Source organism: Saimiri boliviensis, chromosome 12 (genome assembly GCF_048565385.1).
Source record: "Saimiri boliviensis isolate mSaiBol1 chromosome 12, mSaiBol1.pri, whole genome shotgun sequence".
Classification (NCBI taxonomy): Eukaryota; Metazoa; Chordata; class Mammalia; order Primates; family Cebidae; genus Saimiri; species Saimiri boliviensis.
In genome coordinates, this window is record NC_133460.1 from 68,861,001 (window position 1) to 68,881,534 (window position 20,534).

At 34.5% G+C, this 20,534-nt stretch overlaps 1 protein-coding gene across 1 annotated transcript in view; it reads left to right on the forward strand.

The window, feature by feature from the left end:
- The window catches only part of PCDH15 (protocadherin related 15), a 1,717,060-nt gene that overhangs the window by 1,591,001 nt on the left and 105,525 nt on the right, over positions 1 to 20,534 (forward strand). The window contains exons 32-33 of the mRNA XM_074382505.1: positions 4,161 to 4,270; positions 5,573 to 5,713. Coding sequence (XP_074238606.1) covers positions 4,161 to 4,270; positions 5,573 to 5,713 — 251 coding nt within the window. The remainder of the gene's footprint in view (positions 1 to 4,160; positions 4,271 to 5,572; positions 5,714 to 20,534) is intronic.

Below are 20,534 nucleotides of genomic sequence, written 5' to 3' on the forward strand. Positions count from 1 at the left end.
AGCCTTGTGCAAGAGCTTTTGAGGAAGCCTTTCCCGAAGCCCATTATGAAAACATGAAACCACTAGCTTCTGCCATATTTCAGGTTCATATCTGCTAAATGACCATTTCTTTTGGCATCCTCTTAGCAATCTTTGAAAAATGGCAATCTAGTTGGTATCTGACTCTTAACTACATCAGTAAGCTTTATGGTTCCATTACTGAAGCTGTTTCAAGTGTTTCTTTTGAGTACAGTCTGTTAGTTGTATTGGCAGTAAGTTTAGCTTTGAAAGGTAGTGTTCTTCAGTTTCAGACATTCACAATTATTTGTTATAAATCAGGTGTGAAAAAGTTAAATTGGAAGAGAGCTAGTGATGCACTATTTTTTCATAAATGGATGAATTGAAGATTTATAAAATTAATAGTCAAAATATTTTTAAAAACTCTTCTGAGAACTGTTTCATTTGGCCATAATTCATCGCTTCTGAAATTAAGCAATGTGCTTTGATTATACTCAACAGAAAGGAGAGTGCATGATAAATCACATTCTATCAGGTTCAGAATGGCAGAACTAGAAAAGACATTAGAAATAGTTTATCTGCTTTAAAAATAATAAACTGCATGGTGGCTCATGCCTGTAATCCTACCACTTTGGGAGGCCAAGGCGGGTGGATCACCTGAGATCAGGAGCTCCAGACCAGCCTGGCCAACATGGCGAAACCCCATCTCTACTAAAAGTACAAGAATTAGCCAAGCATGGTAGTGAGCATTTGTCATCCCAGCTGCTCGGGAGGCTGAGGCAGGAGAATCACTTGAACCTGGGAAGTGGAGGTTGCAGTGAGCTGAGATCACACCACTGCTCTACAGCCTAGGCGACAAGAGTAAGATTCCATCTAAAAAAAAAAAAAAAAAAAAAAAAAAAAATCACAGACTGTCAACCTATAGATTAAATGTAGTCACTTGATGCTTTAAAAACTAAATTATAAATTCTCACTGGTTGTTCATAAATGTATACAAAATATTAAATTTCCTCTGTTGATTGTCAAATCACACTAGACTTGAATTATCCTACAGTAGTTACATACTGTCCCATTCCTAACTTCCATTCCTCTCCCTATTTTATATTCAGCCCATTTTATTCAATTTGGTTTTGTCCCTACCTTCTTTGTTCATCTGACTTAATGAATTCTGATTTACACCAACTCTTTCGTTTTTTATTCAAGACATATATGTAACTCCAAAGAGAGTATGCAATTTTCCCCCATCATGTAACTGGTACTTTCCACAGTTTAAAACAATAACAAGATAATATTTTTTATTAATATTGTAAATTGCAGTGTTGCCAATAAATAGAAAAAAATGGGGTGTTGTAATCTAACACTCATTGTCATAGAGGCTCATTTAATTCTTTTCATAAGAATACTGCATTTTCATAGTATGTTTTAATTCTGATAGAAACAAGTGTACCAGAACAATTAAGACAAAAGTTAATGAGGAGAAATTTTGTCTAGAAGTAAATCTGTCCTAAACATTTACTAACACATAGAATTGTAAATGCTGTTTTTACTGGTATGCATAGGATTTAAATGTCTTCTTAAATTATGCCAGTTATTTTTTAGTGTTATTGCTATCCTAAATGCACAGTTAAGGTTAGCAAAAATGCATCCAACATGCATTTTTAATATTTGAAAGCAGACAGCATCATTTTTCTTTTTTCCTTTTTTTTATTTTTTGAGATGTAGTCTTGCTCTCTCTGTTCCCAAGGTTGTAGTACACTGGTGCAGTATCAGCTCATTGCAACCTCCACCTCCCAAGTTCAAGGATTTCTCATGTCTCAGCCTTCCAAGTAGCTCGGACTACAGGAGCACACCTCCACGCCTGGCTAATTTTTATATTTTTAGTAGAGATTGAGTTTTACCATATTGGTCAGACTGTTCTCCAACTCCTGACCTTAGGTGATCCACCCATCTGAGCCTCCCAAAATGCTTGAATTACAGGCATGAGCCACCACTCCCAGCCAGACATAGCATTTTTTCTCATGTTAAAGCTAAAGGTGCAGATGTTTAGTATGTATGCCTATTTCCATACTATATAAGGATTAGGAAACAGATAAGTTATGGAAAGTGTAAAATTTAGATTCCGTCTTGTATAGTAACAAGATAGACAAAGAATTTAAATAATGTCTACTTCCACAAATAGGAATTCAGTTTTTGAAAGTTATCCCCAAATATGACTGGCATGCTTTCTTGTATAAAACTTTTGATAAGTAGTATGTATCTTAATCTGTCATAAATTAATAATTCATTGTTCAAATATTCAAGCCATCTATATTAGTTTTGTATTGCAGCATAATAATACCACAAACTTAATGGGTTAAAACAACACATATATCATTTTGAATTTCCTGTAAGTCAGGAATCAGGCATGGGTTAGCTTGTCCTCTGTTTTTTGGTCTTCCATAAGCTTTTAATCAAGGTATCAACCTGGGCTAGAGTCTCACATGAGGCTCAACTACAGAAAGATCCATTTCCAAGTTTTAGTGGTTGTTGACAGAATTCGTTTCCTTTGGGATGTTGGACTAAGGATTTCTGTTCCTTGTTGGGTGTTAGCCATCTCCCTGAATTTCTTGCCATGAGGACTGCTGCACATGATAGCTTACTTCATCAAATCCAGCAAGGGATATAGCCAATAGAGTTGGCTAGCAAGAATCTAGTCAAGTCATAATCTTCTATAGTATATTCATTGAATTTACATGAGACATACACATCACATGAACACTAAGCAGAGGATAAAGTGCCCTCATTGACCAGAGATGGTTAATGGGTCCATGCATGTGCCATGGGGATTGGCTAAAGCACTTGTGTACTGAAAAGGAAAAAGGCAAAATCACTGAAAACAATATTTGGATGTTATCAAAGATGGCAAAATTAAAAAAAAACATGCAGTACAGTAAAATAAACATACTTTATATATTTCATTTTAAAATGATACAAATTGGTTCTTACTCTTCAGCAAGAAGCAGATTTGCTCATGTAATGAATACATGGACCACCATTAGGTACTAGGGTATCTGTGAGAAAGATTGCTTTACATTTAGATAACTATTCAATTAAGTGTATGGACGGCAGTAGCAAAAAAACAAGCAATTTGGACAAGATGTTTGTTAAGCCTTGCATGCAATTTATACTTCAGGCCAAATGTGTATTTCAGGATTTGTTGTAAAAGTTTTCAATGAAAGCACAATGTAATTGCATAATGTAGCTTAGAAGAACTGTGTACATTCTATTATTAACTTTAAAACTCTGTTATAGAAATGGATAATAAAACATAAATAAATACCACCACACATCTATTAGAATAGGATTCTCATTCACTGTTGGTGAGAATACAAAATGGTACAGCCACTTTGGAAGACAGTTTGGCAGTTTCTTAAAAGACTAAACAGCCTTACTACACAATCCAGTAACCATACTCCTTAGTATTTACCCAGAAGAGTTGAAAACTTAGGGTCACAAAAACCTACAGACAGATGTTTATAGCAGCTTTAGTGATGATTGCCAAAACTTGGAAGCAACCAAGATGCTTTTTATTTATGGAAATAAACTGCGGATGCATTCAAACTGTGAAATATTATATACTGCTAAAAACAAAATAAGCTATCAAGCCATAGGAAGATGTTGAGGAACATTAGATGTGTATTGCCAAGTGAAAGAAGGCAATGTGAAAAGGATATATACTGTATGAGTCCAGCTTTACAACATTCTAGAAAAGACAAAACCATGGAGATGCTACAAAGATCAGTGGTTGCCAGAGGTTGAGTTGAGGGGAGGGATGAATATATAGGGCAGAGAGGATTTTTCATGACAATGACAATATCCTGTGTGATACTACATGAATATGGATACATGTCATTGTATATTAGTCCAAACTCATAAAATATACATCAGCAACATGCACCCTCATGTAAACCATGAACTTTCAGTGATAATGCATCAGTGTAGATTCATCAGTGATCACAAACGTAGCACTCCGGTGAGGGATTTGATCATGGAGGAGGTCATGCATGTGTGGGAGCAAAGGGTATATCAAAATCTCTTATTATTCTCTCTGTTTTTCTCTGAACCTAAAGTTACATCCAAAATTGTACTTAAAAATAAATATGTCGTCTTCTCTAAACCTGCAGACCTCCTCCAGTAAGTGAACTTGCCACCAAAGGGACTGTGGTTGGTGTCATTGCTGCTGCTGCCATTAATCAAAGTATTGTATACTCCATTGTTTCAGGAAATGAAGAAGGTGAGTAGACTTTTAGTTTGTGTTCTCACCATCAACCAATAAGTAAACTTAGATTTTGACTAATTTCAGATTGAATTTAAATTGTCTATTGTTTTCTAATAAAATTGTGCTCATCTTAAATGTAATTGTTAACCATATATGCTGAACTTGATTAAAAATCCAGTTATGTTAGTTCAAGTGATTTATTTTGCCCTTAAGAAATATTAAGTATCTAATTAATGAAGGCTTGCCCTTCCCCTCATTTCATGATATTTTAATGACATTTCCTCAAAAGTAATGCATCATGACATTTTCAGCTTTTGGTCGTGATTGTTGCCTAGAGTAGCTTCCTCCTCCTCACCGTCTGTACCAACCATGACATTGACCATATTGGTCATACCTTAACTAATCCTGAAGAAATTTCAAGATTGTAAATAAGTATGAATTTTAAAAAGAGTTGCATCTGTGTTAAAAGCCACACATGTTATATGATTCCCCAAATAGTCAAATTAGACATACAATTAATGATTATAAGTAAAAATTGTAAGTAACAATTATTAGTAAAAATATTTTTGTCTCCTAATCACTTTAATAATCACAGGAATTTGCTGGCCTCTGAGAATAAGGTTATAGCTCAATCTTTCATATTAGTCTTTGCTTTAGCTATCATCCACAGGTTCTCCTCTGTTTTTTTTATTTTGGTATGTTAGCCTAGTATATTGTAGGTAGTCAAGAAACAGTTAATATACGTCTAATAAGGTAAGCAATAGTTAATATTTTAGGAATGAGTGAATGTAAATGCTTCAGAGAAGTTTGCTAGAAAAGTATAAAGGCCTTTTTAAGCTTTTTAATGACCAACTATTACTAGGACATACTGCTCATGCAGTGTAGCAAGTGGTCAACATCTTACTTTTATTGCCTTTCTTTGTTACTACTGTGCTATTGTGGGTCCTTCCTAAAAATAACTAAACTTCCTTTTTCCCTTAAGTGTGGTAGAAGACCTTCTGAATCTAAGGTGAAGAATATATTATTTTGTGTTTCCCAAATGTAATTGACCATAGAACACTGATTTCCAGTATTATTTCAAAACAACAACAACAAAAACCCTACAAGTTCAAGGCAGACCTTAGTGACATATTGATGTTGATCATTTAAAGAGTTGGAACAGTTTCCAAAAGCCAGCATTTTGTCATTTTCACTCATCATTCTAGTTATCAACAAGCATTTTTCGTGTGTGTTTTTAAAATCACAGTGCCTTTTAAAGAGAATTTCTTTCCTTATAGTGTAAAGACAATGACCAGATAATTGTATTTTAATTTCTAGATAAATTTGGAATTAATAACATCACAGGTGTTATCTATGTGAATGGACCTCTGGATTATGAGACTAGGACTAGCTATATACTTCGAGTCCAAGCTGATTCCCTGGAAGTGGTCCTTGCCAATCTCCGAGTTCCTTCGAAAAGTAAGTTTTACTACTTAAAGCTTTTACATAATTGTATGGTGTCTCTGCTAATGTTTTAGTGACATACATATGTCTAAACTATCATTCTCAGTGGACAACATAGAAAGATCATTAAAGCTCTGAGATGATTGCTTATTCATTTTAACCGCTGGTGTATGACAATGCAGGGAGTCATTTCACAGTCCTGAAACGCTGAGGAAATAAAGCACTGTTTTCAAATTGTGTATACAATACTGTTAAAATACTACTGTCTGTTTATGTTAAATAACGAACCTTATTCTCAATTCTACTGTGAAGCTCTGGGTAAACATTGGGAAATATATATTTTTAATGAATGACTACTAGAAATTGCCTGAATTGTGTGGCTTCTTGTATTTACATATTTTCTTAGATAAAAGAATAATCTTAAAATTAGTGACTAACATTTATTGTAATTCATATGTAGCATCTTTGTTCATTTTTAGTCCACACATATTTCTATGACATGAGAATGACCCCATTTTACAAAGGGAAGATTTTATTAATAATTAAAAAGGTCAATGTTTTAAATGACAGTGAAGGAAGAGTCACAGAGATTGAAACTAATGTTCTGTGACTCCAAACTTCAGCATTTCTGTGACACACAGTTTACCCTCACAGAAGCATGTAGAAGCCAATTTGTGAAGGGAACTGACAGAGATTCAGAGATGTTACCAATATTGGGATAAATGCTATACTTTTCCCATCTATTGAGATAATACTCTTTTGCATTTAAGCAATCATCCTTTTGTAGTCAAAGCAACCCTTTTAAAACCTAGAAGACTCAAGAAAGTCAGGTTTAATTTAACTATTAATAGAGTAGAGGCCCAGATAGAGTGTGAAGTAAGAAACATGATCTGAAACATTCACCCAGGGAATATCCCTGGATATCATTACAAGGCACTTCATCAAGCAAGCATTCTTAGAAGGGGGAGGGGGAGAAAAAGAAGAGGGGAGAGCCATAAAGTAAGAGCCCAGGCAGAGTGAGAGAACGGAAAGCAGGAGAGGGAAGGTTGGCGGTTGTGGCTCACGCCTGTAATCCCAGCACTTTGGGAGGCTGAAGTGAGCAGATCACAAGGTCAGGGGATTGAGACAATCCTGAAGCAACATAGTGAAACCATGTCTCGACTAAAATACAAAAAATTAGCTGGGTGTGGTGGCGCGTGCCTGTAGTCCCAACTACTTGGGAGGCTGAGGCAGGAGAATCGCTTGAACCCAGAAGGCAGAGGTTGCAGTGAGCCAAGATAATGCCCCTGAACTCCAGCCTGGCGACAGGAGCACCAGGAAGAAGATGCAGGATAGAATTGTCTGTATCAGTTTGGCAATTGATCATAAAAAGAAATCACTCCTTTTCATTTATTGCAAACCTCATTTACTGATTTAGTCTAGAGAGCTGCACAGTTGCTTGTAGAAGTCCAACCAAATTATTTGAACAATCAGATTATGCAGGTGTCTTTGAAATTAAAGGAATTAAATTTTCTTTGATAATTATACAACACTCACATAATTAAATTGTTTAAAAATAGCAGATGACTTCTTTGAGTGTCTAAAATCTTTGAACTACAGGCAATTATGTTTTTAAAAATATAAAGGAGGCTTCAAATTATAAACTGAATTGGATAAATGAGTAGTCAAAAGGTTAGAGAAGCTCTAAACTACATAATGTAACCCATTTTGTTGCAAATACAAATAAAAGGGAAAGATTCATTTAAAACTATAACTGCAGTCTTTCTTCAGAACAAATGAACAGTTACTTGTGAAATGTAACTCAAATGTAACAGTTACTTAAGAAAATAATACCTGTGATTTCTCAAGTAATATCTGTGATTTTTATGAATAGAGGTACATTAAGTTTTTATATTTGAATATGATACAATTAGGTTCAATTACCTGAGTTTAAATGTAAATCTGAGGCTAATAAGTTTGTCTCATGCACATGTGTGTACTTACATGTGCCCCAGTGTGCATGTAAAGGTGAAATCAATTAATGAACTATCCTATCAGAAACACATGAAGTCTACAAGCTAAAATGTTTAATGCCTGATTCTTTGAATATTGTTATTAACCTTTTATGACTGACCTTTGTCTCTTAAGTTTGAAATACAAACCCATACATTTCTAATTTGAGTTCATTAATTAATAACTGTTAATAGCCTATAGTCAATCCCCAGCCTATTAGCTATGCAAATAAGACCATTATGTAAATTAAGGTTAATTAATTAGCTATTCATCTCTGCTTCAGAATTAGTTGCCCTACCACGTATCCTTTGAGTAAAGATAACAAAAATAAGAAATTTAATTCATTAAAGAAGTATTTTATTGACTTCTTTACCAAAAATTTGTCAATGAAATTATTTTCAAAGTAAATAATTTTGCAACCATGATGTGATTAGATTTAATATTGAAATGTGAATTAATAATTAAAATGTAAAATTGTAGAGCTCATTTCATAAGTCCAACACTAGGAATATTTAAATATTTTAACCTTTTAGTTGGAACATTTCAAACATACAAAAATTACAGAAACTATTACAGTGAACCTCCATGTATCAACTAGCCAACTCAGCATAATCACACCCTGGAAAATGGTCTTTCACCTGTGATCTCAACTACCCACTCACATTATTCTGAAGCAGGTCAGAGTCATAACATTCAACCTGTAAATATTTTGATATGTATATCTTAAGGACTCTTAAAACTTAATTAAAATATCATTATTACTCCTGTAAAAAGTAATAAATTTTTGATACCAACATATATCCAGTTGGTAATAAACATACTCAGTTTATATTAAGCATATCCAGTTCATATTAAACCTTTATTTATATCAGAATCCAAATAAGGTCTGTACACTGCAGTTGTTTGATAGTCTGTTAAGTGTTTTTTAATCTGTAGGCTTCACCACTACTACTGTCTTTTATTCGCCTTGATATTTATTTGTGCAAGAAAGTACATTTCTGAAGCCTGAATTGATGACTGTCTCTTCACATGGTCATTTCATATTCTTTCTGCTTTCTTTGTTTCCAGTAAATAAGTAGTTTGATCTGGAGGCTTGACCGTATCTAGTTTATTTTTGGTTTTGTTTTTAAACAAATAAATCATAAGTGATAGTCACTCCTTCCTTAAATATTAAATCTCTTTGATTCTCTTTTTGTGGTAAAGATAGTAGCAGCCACCAATAGACATTTTCTAAGTCCATTAATTTTCTCTTTTTATTACTTCTATATTCATTAGCTAAAATATTTCAATAAAGAAAAACTTCTCCATAGTAAATATTCACTTACTCTGAGGACCAGCACCTATAGGAAAAAAAGTTTGATTCTTTTATTATTTATTTTCAAATAATAAGTTGATTCACTATCATACTCAAAATGGGAATACTGAGATAACAATTGTGTTTGGTTTTCAGGGTCTCTGTCATACCTACTCTACTCTATTGTAGCTTAAAAGCAGAGATGATATGTTAAAAAAAAAAAAAAAAAAAAAAAAAAAAAAAAAAAAAAAAAGAATTTGCCTCTGCTCCCAGAAAACTTGTTTTACTTCTGTGGGCTGGATTTGACCAAAGGGCTGTAGTTCGTCCACATTTGTTCTCATGCTTACATTTACATTATGTGATACACTTACTTTTTTTGGTTTTTTGCACTGTCCGTATCTTTCCTGTTGTGAGCAGTGTTTCTGCTTTATTCCTTTTATTTTCCCACACATCTAATTGAAAGTAATATTGTTTTATCTCTCTTAATATCAATAAGCCATTCATTCAGTCATTTAGTTCTTGGTAGCCCATTCCCAAGTACAGTCCTCAAAGTAGGATTATAGAGTACTATTTCCTGTGTTTCTGTGCATTAAGAAAAGCTTATATAAGGCCTTTAACATTGAAGATCAAGTCAACTGGATAACTTGACTCATTTTCTTTTTTTTTAATTAAAAAATTCCTTCCTTTTCTTATTCTGTGAAGAATTACTATAAATAATGTGTAATGACAAACTGGTCTTATTTCTCAATTTCTAAGTAATTGCCTTTATTTTTCCTTAGAGTTCTGTATTTTTGTTAAAATATTTTCCCATTTTGGTCATTCTAGGTCATTTTCTGTGTAAATGTATAGCTGGTCAAATCTTATTTAGGGAATAGTTTTTTTTTTTTTTTTTGGACTCTAGCTTTTATTATTATTTTTCAATTAATTTAGCATCTATTATGGTATTACTGGGCACAGGTTTTTATGTCCTTATGCAATAGAAACTGACAAGGCTAAGAAAGTTTCCTAGACTCCAGGCATTATTGGAGCTTATGCTGGAGCATAAGGAAAGCAACCCTGAAGAGAAAGAGTCCTCTTGCTGCCTCCTTGGACATAGCCAAGAGAGTAATTTTAAGGGGCCTAGCCATGAAGGGAGTGACATCAAGGCATGTAGAGATGGGGAATTTCTAGCACTTGTGCAGTTTGATAACATGCTTCTTCATACGTCACATGCCTCATTAACATGTTACATCTCCCCCACTGGGTATGATTTTTAATAGTATAATGAATCTGGGGGTCAGAGCAGTCATATCCTTAGCCCTCTGTGCATGTGGGTATTGGGGCTCAATTACTTTGAGTAAGATTTGTGATGGAATGGCCCTCACCTTGGTTTCTCTAGATAACTTACAGCTTGCAAGCTCTTGTGGTCAGTGGGGATGGCATGAGTGGGGTGATGTTGCCAGGTGGTGCAAGGTCTTGTGATTAGTGTGACTACAAGAAAGAGTGCTCTAGTGGAGGTCATCTGAAGTCAAGCTCCATCCCTCCTCTGTCTCACTGGGAGATTCCTACCACCCTAGTGATGAATCTTCTCTTATCTTTTTATCGCTTTGTCACAGATCTCTTTATATTAGAGTATTCTCACATTACTCTAAAGAAATACCTGAGACTGGGTAATTTATAAAAAAAAAAGAGGTTTCATTGGCTCTTGGTTTTGTAAGCTTTACAGGAAGCATGAGGCTGGCATCTGCTCTGGTTCTATGGAAACCTTGGGAAGCTTACAATCATGGCGGAAGTCAAAGGGAGAGCAGGCACATCACGTGGCAAAAGCAAGAAAGAGAGTGGTGAGGGGAAGGTGCCACACAATTTTAAACAGCCAGATCTTGTGAGTAGTTAATATGGTGAGGACAGCATCGAGCCATGAGGGATCTGTCTCCATGAGACTGATGTCCCATGTCCTCAGCTGCAGCACCCAATTAGCTTAAAACCTTCTTCCCCAGCCATATTTACTGTCTCAGTGATTGTCTTTCTGTGTGGCAAGCAGCAGAACCTAGACCAAAACCCTGGTGTTTCAGTAACAGAGTTGACCACTCTGAACACCTGCTCTCAAAGGGAATTGAAAACAGTTAAGCAGATTGAAATTTAGAAGTGATTATGTATGATTATTTCTTTTGTGAGGGAGGGAGGGTTGTTGTAAAAGTATACTTGAATTCACTTCAACAATACACTTTTTCCAAAAAACAAGGGCTGTGGAAATATCTGCTTTCCCTTCTCAAGTTTAATATTTGTAACTACAGTAAAAAACGCTATGTCCTTATGTTGGCCTAGCACAGCAAATCCGTGTTTGAGACCTATCAGATAAATGTAGAGAAAAAGAGCAATAAGCGATTACAATGACTGGAGTGTTACGTTATATTACAGCTCCATCTAGATAGGCCTGTGCTTCTACAAGTGTTCTTTGCCTGCAAAATTACACCAAAACCAACCCAAAGGACCAGAATTGGAATACATGTGAATGCCAGTTTTCTTAAATCCTCTTAGGTAGGATTACCTGAAGGAGTGATGCAAAAGGCAAAAACTGGAGATAGACTACTGAATTCCTATTAAAATGACAAGCTGGAATTAACTGAGGTTACTTCAGGGAAGCGTACCAGTGCTGAAGATGCTCCCATTGGCCATGTCTCTTTTAAACCCAGGTCTGACACAAAGTGTATTCAAATATTTCACCACAGTGATATCTAAGTAGGAGCTTTGCTACCCACCTTACCTGCCCTTCCCCCGTTATCTCCACGATCAGATGGTAGAAGTCTGAGCGTTAAAATATCAACTGCTAGTGTATGAAGGAGGTAGTGGTTAACAAAGAAAAAGGAAAAGGAATCTCTTACAGACTCTTCCCCAAAGGCAGAGGAACTTTCATTAAAATATCTAAACTGGGGAAGGAGAAAAGTTTAACCTTTAAATGAAATTTGAAGTATTAGATTAATATATTGAAGTAGAGAATCACTTTAAAATGCTTTTTAAAATTATCTTTATCATAGTACTTTCTATTCACATTTTTTTTTAATTGTAAAAGTTCTTGAGCTTTTATTCAACAGCAGGAAAAATGCTAGTCCATATTAGCAGGATAAAAGAGACATTATAAAAGAAAAAAAAATAGACTTTTATATTTATATCCTACATGTTCATATTTAGCCTACTATTTCAGTGAGATTGTAGAACAGAATGTAGTAGAGATAGTTAAAATGAATTTAGTTTGCACAAAGACAGAAGTTTTTTTTATCTATTTTCTTGATATATCCCAATAGCCTAAAATGGGTGGTGCATAAATATACTCAATAAAGTTTTATCCAGTGCATGAGTGAGTCTGAAAAATTAAGGCCGGATTGTGAAGGGTTTTAAATATCAACGTAACTATGCAGATTTGCAGCATGCATACCACTCATGCAACCTACCTAATGGCTGACTGCTGACTAAGCCCCAGTTCTGCCCACCCCCACCTCACCACACCTGGATATGCAGCCTTTTCATGACAGTCGGTTAGTCATTACTACAGATGGAGCCAGTATACTGTTTAAATCATGGGAATGGGCTTAGGAGCTTCCTCTCAGTACTTGAAATTGTAGGGACTCTGAAAAGCTTTGGGGTTTTCTCCTTGTTCAGTTCAGCTAGAAATTAAGTGTTGATTTTTTCATTCCTCCTTCACCACAAACTTTCTGGTCCTCTAGACTCTACTTTTTATCTTTTCTTCCTGTCTCATTCTATTAGGCATCCATATTTCTCTCTCTCTCTCTCTCTCTCTCTCTCTCTCTCTCTCTCTCTCTCTTTTTTTTTTGAGACAGAGTTTCATTCTTGTAGCTCAGGCTGGAGTGCAGTGGCCTGATCTTGACTCACTGCAGACTCCACCTCCAGGGTTCAAACAATTCTCTTGCCTCAGCCTCCTGAGTTGCTGGGATTACAGGTGTCTGCTACTAGGCCCAACCGATTTTTGTATTTTCAGTAGAGACGGGGTTTCACCATGTTGGCCAGGCTGATCTCAAACTCCTGACCTCAAGTGATCCACCCACCTTGACCTCTGAAAATGCTGGGATTACAGGAGTGAGCCACGACACCCAGCCCATATTTTCTTCTTTTACTTCAATACTGACCACTAATTTGATCAAATAATTATTTTCGTTTTACAAAGTGTTACTGAGACACCAGGTCTGCAAAGGTTACTGAGACATCCAGGTCCTACTCCTTTCTACACAGAAAGCCAATCACCGAGACAACAAGTACTGCCGCCGAGGAGTAAGGCTTTAATTGGGTGTTGCCACTGAGGAGATGGGAGCTCAGTTTCAAATCCAGCTCCCTGATTGCCTAAAACTAGGGGGTTTATATAGCAGGGAAAAAATGTAATAGTGTAAAAAAACAGAAATGAGGGAGGGGCAAGGAAGCCTCTGGTGCAGTGATCTGGTTAGTTTTAGTTATTTGATACAATTTTTTGAGGGGCCTGAAGATCCCCCTTTCCTGAGGAAGGAACTCAGGTAAAACAAATACAAGTTGTAAGCTTTAACAGCAGAAGGGCCAGTTTCTGTGTTTATCTGAAAACAAATATTGGGCTAGTTTCAAAAGGAAAGACAAATGTGAATGTCATTGCTATTTCTAATACGTTATTTCAAAATTATGAGTCATCTTTTCTCCCTATCCATAGTCCCTTTCTCCACAGAAGAACTCAAACTCTCCTGAGTTTTTAGGATATAATGTTATTTGGTCCCAAAGAAGCTTCAAAAAGCCTGTGCCCAGAACATCTGTAGAAACTCATGTTAATATTTCTGCCGCAGAGTCATTTCCATTATTTTATTTTTACATAGAGAAAAAGCAGTAACATGCAACTTTACAGAACTGATTAATTTATGTAACTCCATAATTGAAGTGGTAATTTTTGCTTTATGGTAAAATTATAATTATCTTGAAATGTGAAAAAAGAAAGCCATAGCTTTCTATAAATATGTCATTGTGTTTTGATTCAATAACTAGACTTTCAATCAGGAATAAATGACAAGACAATTAAACCTTAAACTGGTGGTAAAACAGTTCACATGCTATTGATTTTTTAATGTTTTAGCTGTAGGGTACAAGCTTGTAATGCATTTAATTTTTTTTACTTTTGTAGTTTCAAACACAAGGTCTCTGACAAATAATGTGAATGACTCTTTACTTATGATTGACTCACTTAAAAAAGCATCCTTGCTATAACTGGAGTAACAATATTGTAGCCTGTCATGTGTTATTTTTTATTCCCCAAATCCCAGAAATGATCATAGCCTTGTATTTATGCTATAAATATATGGACACAGTTTTTGAAACTATGCTAATAATTTATTACTTTATAATATGGAGAACAGCTTTTGAAAATTAATGTAATATAATCAACAGTATTTTTTCTTTCAGAAATTCTAGGCATCTTATATAAATATATGGTTGAAAACATTCTATTTTCAATGAAATCTATTTCATTGAAACATTCTATTTTCAATGAAAAATGTATTCCAGTGGACTCATGGCATAAAACTGTCTATCCAAGAAAAATCTGCTTTGTGAAAAATAGTTTTCCTTGGAAATACGATTTTTAACATGGATATAGACTGCTATTAATACATTTCTGAGACCAAATGCATTGAAGCAGTGCTCTTCAATTGATCTCAAATTGGTGTGCTGAACTGATGACAATGATACATAATCAAACTTTCCAAAATAGAAAAAGATTATATTTCTACATGTATAATATGAGAAAAAATATATTTCATGAGGGAAACATTTTATATTGCTTCCATGGGCAATCAAAATTGAAATATTTAAGTATCTAGGATTACATGAAATAGTTCTCCTTTAGTTCTCCTTCTTCTACTTAAGAATAAGCCTGGAACTAAAGACAGGAGATACAATTTTCTTTGTTCTTGGAAGCATATTCATAATTAATATAGTAAATAATTCAGATTTTTTTCTAAGCCCTTTTAGTCCAAATTTAAATTGGAATTCACAATGAGATCATTCACTGAATGCCAAATATTTTTTCAAATTTTTGTTTTTCAGAGAGTATTAATCACTGACTGATAATAAGGCCCCAGAATGACATAACGGTCCCTCTAAACCTCTTCCTTTAGAAAAACTATTTCAATGGAGAAACATTAAGCCCTATTAAATGCAAATGAAGCTATGCACAGAAGAATTGGAATTTATTAAATGACTTATGCTACAGAAATAACATTTCCAGAAATAGAAAACAGATGCAACTACATGAATAACATAAGCATAAAATGTGTCTTAGCAATCATAAATATGAGGGAAATTATCAGAATTTTCCTCTAAAGCACATTAATTCTTTATTATTGATCATGGGTGTAGGCATTGGGTACCCACATTCTGTTATTCAAGAGAGAAAAATGGAAGACTGTGATTTAGGAAAGCTCTTCCATGGAGTGGAGGAGGGAAAAAGAATAGCCATTGAAGAGACCAGTGGAAACAAGAGTACATTTTATGTAGTGATGACTTGGTAACCAAAGGAGGAGAGAGTTTCAAGAAAAGTAGAAAATGGCTGAAACATCAAATGTTGCAGATATTCCAAAAAAATTATGACTAAAGAAAGTATGTTGGCTAATATTTAACATGGGCCTTACAATCACTAAAGCTAGTAACAAAAGGCTTGTATGTGGAAGAAAACAGGGGAATTAAGTAGGTAAAAGATTTCTTAGTTTTAGCTCCATGACAATTTAAAATTTAATTTATTCTTAAATACTCCCTAATTTTGTCAATGCTTACATTTTTATAAGGCATGCATTTCAATTTAATTTACACATTACTTCAGTGCAAAAGCAGAAACTGAGAATTTTATGATTCAGAGATAAGAAACATAAATTGAGCTTGTCATTCTTTTTAACCATTACTCAAATGCAAGTCCAGTAGTCAATTCTTCCCATCTAATTCATTTTGTATTCCCAGGAACTTTTCTAGGTTCAATTAATCCATCTTGTTCCTGTTTTTATCCTTCTTGGTATCTTATACCTAATTAGTCCCCCATGTAATATCTTTAAAATAATTACTGACAAGTAATTTAGAGGAAATCATTATTTTAAATCCTGTCACTTTCAATTTTGAAGGTCTGTTACCAGTTATTTACTTACAGCATATGCTTGCCATCAAGACTCTTTAATAGAGATTGCTATATTTATGTTTTATTAAAATAGACAAGAAAGTTGGATACTGTAACCAGCTTAGTGGTTCAGTTTTTCTTATTGATGATCCCTATTTGATGATACTTCATAAATGTTCAGATATGCATGAGTTTAAAGGACAAACAGTAAGGGAGACAACTCATCAAAAATATATACAAGGGAAAATTCTTTATAATTCAGATTATTACTTTTTTATTTTTATTTATTTTTTAGAGACAGGGTTTCACCATGTGGGTCAGGCTTGACTCTAACTCTTGACGTCGTGATCCACCCACCTTGGACTCCCAAAGTACTGGGATTACAAGCATAAGTCACCGTGCCTGGCCCTAATTCAGATTATTAAACCATTAAATTGTTCCCATTTAAAATTACCTTAGTAGAACAGCAGAGAAAAGGTAGATATGTAAAAATTTTGTATAATATATTGCTGAAGATCCATGATTTTGGTATCAGACAGACCTGAATTCCATAGCCAGTTTTAACCTTTACACACTCTCTAACCCTTATAATCTTCAACTTTCTATTAAGGTAAACATGTCTACACCTTATAGGGTGTTTGAGAATTTTAAGGATAATCATATCTGAAAAGTACTTAATGTAATGTAAGAAATATTCTATAAAAAGATATTTTTATTACTACTACTAGCTGTTAAATGTTCGATCCACACAAAATTATATGTAGTAAGCACATACTAAATTATATGTAGCAAGCACATACTAAATATGCATCATGTACTCCTTTAGATAAGTGTATAGAGAGATACCTCTTGTTTTCCTCTGAATTCTCTGTATTACCAGTTATTGTAGGTTGTGATATGTTAGAAAAGCAGCCAGGCCATCGTTTGAGGGCATTAGATTTGAATACCCAATCTTGATTGACGATAATGTATGTACAAAAATACAACTTTTTCAAAAAAAAAATAATAATCCATGTTGTTAAAAAAGAAAATATACTAAAATTTAATACTTGATTAAATTTCACAACACAAAATGAAAAATCTACATTTCATAATGGTTTTGGGAAGAAAAATTTCAATATCTTTTATGTAGATAAGGAGATAAGGTGTCCATTCTTTGCTATGGACTAAATTGGTCATTCCAAACTGTTTTTGGCATGATTAGTAAGTTGTAAACAGCAGGAATCACTTCTGACTGGCTTATTCTAAGGGAATCATATCAGAAGAATACTTGGCTTGTACAAGCAAGAGAGAAATTGAATAGGGTCTAATGAAAGACAAAAACATGGAGAGGTTTCAGCAATCTTAGGCAGAAACTCAAGTAGCAATTCTTTTTTTGGGAAGTGCCATTAAGAGAGCTGGGGTCAGTGGCCATCAAGCAACTAGCCACCAGTTCAAGGATCACACATTTCAAGGTGAGAGAACCTTACTGGCCTGGCTTGTGTCACACGTATCCTTGGAAATGGGTAAGGTGAAGAGTACAGTAGCTGGCATTTCTATTAAGGTCACGTGGAATGTGGAGGTAACAGTAACCCAAAGAGGAAAAATCGACTTCTGCAGTCAAAATAAAGGAGGAAGTGACTCTGCTTAGGAAAATCAAAAAACATTCTTATTAGGGCTGAAATGTGGTTGAATGAAGTACTTGGTGAGCAGTATAGAGGTCGGTGTAGAGGGGTGGTATATTACTTGAAAGTTATAGTGCTAAATTTGTACTTTATATCATAATGGAATTTTAATTTTCATTTATACTGTGACTGGGTTCATAGATGTAAGTAGCTGATTTCTTCAACTTTTGAAAGTTCATCAATGTATGTTGCTTCAAAAACTATTTTCTCCTCTCAGAAGTTTGGGAGAAGATTAAAGATAATGCTTGGACTTAATGACATATTGCAAAAACTATGAATCCCTATTTTACAAGTATTAATTACGTACTTTCTAAAAGCTCAGTTTAGAATGTTCATTACACGAAGGAGTTGTAGTTAAATTGCTTCCACTATATGACTTCAAAATGTTCTGCATAAAATGAATTATTTAATGTTATATACCATATGTCTAATGAACACAGCAAATATACATTGATAATAATTGGATTGTATTTTGCAAGGTGACTTCTTTCTTAATTCATTGCTTCTTGTTAAATCTTCAAAGTAAATCAAATATGCCTGGGGAAATACATTCTTTTAAACAAAGAAGAAAATTGTTATTTTTGGAGAAAAAAATGTATACTTTACGAACGTAAGCCAGGGCTTGTTGATGCAGAAAAAAAAATGAAGGTTTGCACACAGTATCTCCATAGGTTCTTTCAATGAAAGAGATGATGATATTTTACAGAAGGCATAAAAAGGAACAAATGAAGTTCAACATTTTTATGTACATTATGGTTTATGACTTCTGCTTTCCTTCTGCCTCGATTCTTCCATCATGATATTAACATTATTTTAAATTACAAAGTAGTACCTATCATATATTTTAAAAATAAAATATGTAAAGAGGAAAATTAAAATAATCTGTCAATCATAATTTTGATTTCTTAAAAATGTATCTTTTTCAATTATATTGTAATATCCTAATGTATACTTATATAGTATGTATGCATACACTTATATGTACTTTCACACAATTTGTTGACTATTTTAATTAAAATATGCAAATTTTTTGAAAATAGAATATATGCCGTAATACTTTCAGGTTTTTATAGACAACTCTAATGTTTTATAGGTGTATATGTTGATTATAAACATACACCTGTTTATTATGACATTTAATTATCAAGGTAATCTTACTACTTGTCTACGGTTGTATTCAACCGTATTGTCCAGGCCCTTGTATTCAACTGCCTTGTTCAAGATCAAAAAGTACTGAACTCTGTAGAAATGTGATTTCTCATTTTGCATCCATACTGTGTTCACTTTGCCTCAAGCTGTTATGAGGTGAGCGAAAGGGATATTTTCAAATAAAGGTATATAGAAACACTTCCACTGGGAAGTTTTAGTTCCAACCAGATTATCTACATATTCCTTAAATTATTTTCCTGTTGCAGTTTAGAAGTAGGTTTGTTTGGCCAGGCACAGTGGCTCACACCTGTAAACCCAGCACTTTGGGAGGCTGAGGTCGGCGATCACCTTGAGGTTGGGAGTTTGAGACCAGCCTGACCAACTTGGAGAAACCCTGTCTCTATTGAAAATACAAAATTAACTGGGCATGGTGGTGCATGCCTGTAATCCCAGATTCTCAGGAGGCTGAGGCAGGACAATCACTTGAACTCGGGAGGCAGAAGTTGCAGTGAGCTGAGATCATACCACTTCACTCCAGCCTGGGCAACAAGAGTGAAACTCTGCCTCAAAAAAAAAAAAAAAAAAAAAAAGTAAGTTGCTTTCCATGGTCCCATTCTAGCAATCTATGTTTGCAGATTGCTGAGTATTTATAAAAACTTAGAAAGTTTTCAAAATTTCCCAGTGAAATGTTAATTTTTCTTGTGATCCTAAGCATGAAAGTATGTATCTAAATACCTAATACCTAAATACAAATAACTTCTTTCTTTTTTGGCTATAGAAATAAACTGCCCTGGTTCGTGCTTCCCATAAATCACAAATTTTAGAATTATTCAAGGAATACACAGAATAATCCATCTCACTCACTCTTTCACCCAGACTGGAGTGGAATGGCATAATCTCAGCTTCACTGCAACCTCTGCCTCCTGAGTTCAAGTGATTCTCTTGCCTCAGTCTCCCAAGTAGCTGGGATTACAGACACACGCCACCACACCTGGCTAATTTTTGTATTTTTAGTAGAGACGAGGTTTCACCATATTGGCCAGGCTGGTCTTGAACTCATGAACTCAGGTGATACACCTGCCCTGGCCTCCAAAGTGCTAGGATTACAGGTGTGAGCCACAACATCTGGCCTACTTCAGGTTTTGTAACTGACTCAAATTGAAGGCCATAAAGTGAAATATTTAAATATATAGGTTGTTGCAGGTTCAGTCTGAATCTTATTTCTTCCTTCTCCTAGTTGAGTAATTTTAGACATGTTATTTAATCCCTTCCAGTCTCATTATCTTCACTGATAAAATGTGAATAATCAATAAAATGTCCAATGTTATAGGAGTAAATTGAAATAACGGACAGAAAACAATCCAGAAACTTCTCACAGATTAGTATTACCATTAAAATTTCCTGTCAGTGATATTGTTTGTACATAAAAAGAGCTTCAGAGCTCTCATATTTATATTAAAACAGAATTTCATTTTTCCTAAATTTGTCATTTGGGAACATCCTAATACACTTCTGTTTTTGAAATATAGTATATCCCTAGAATTTTACATTCAAAGGAGCACAATAATATACCTCTTGTGGCAGAATGATGTACCCCTTCCCTTGAGACATCTATGCCCTAATCTCTGAAAT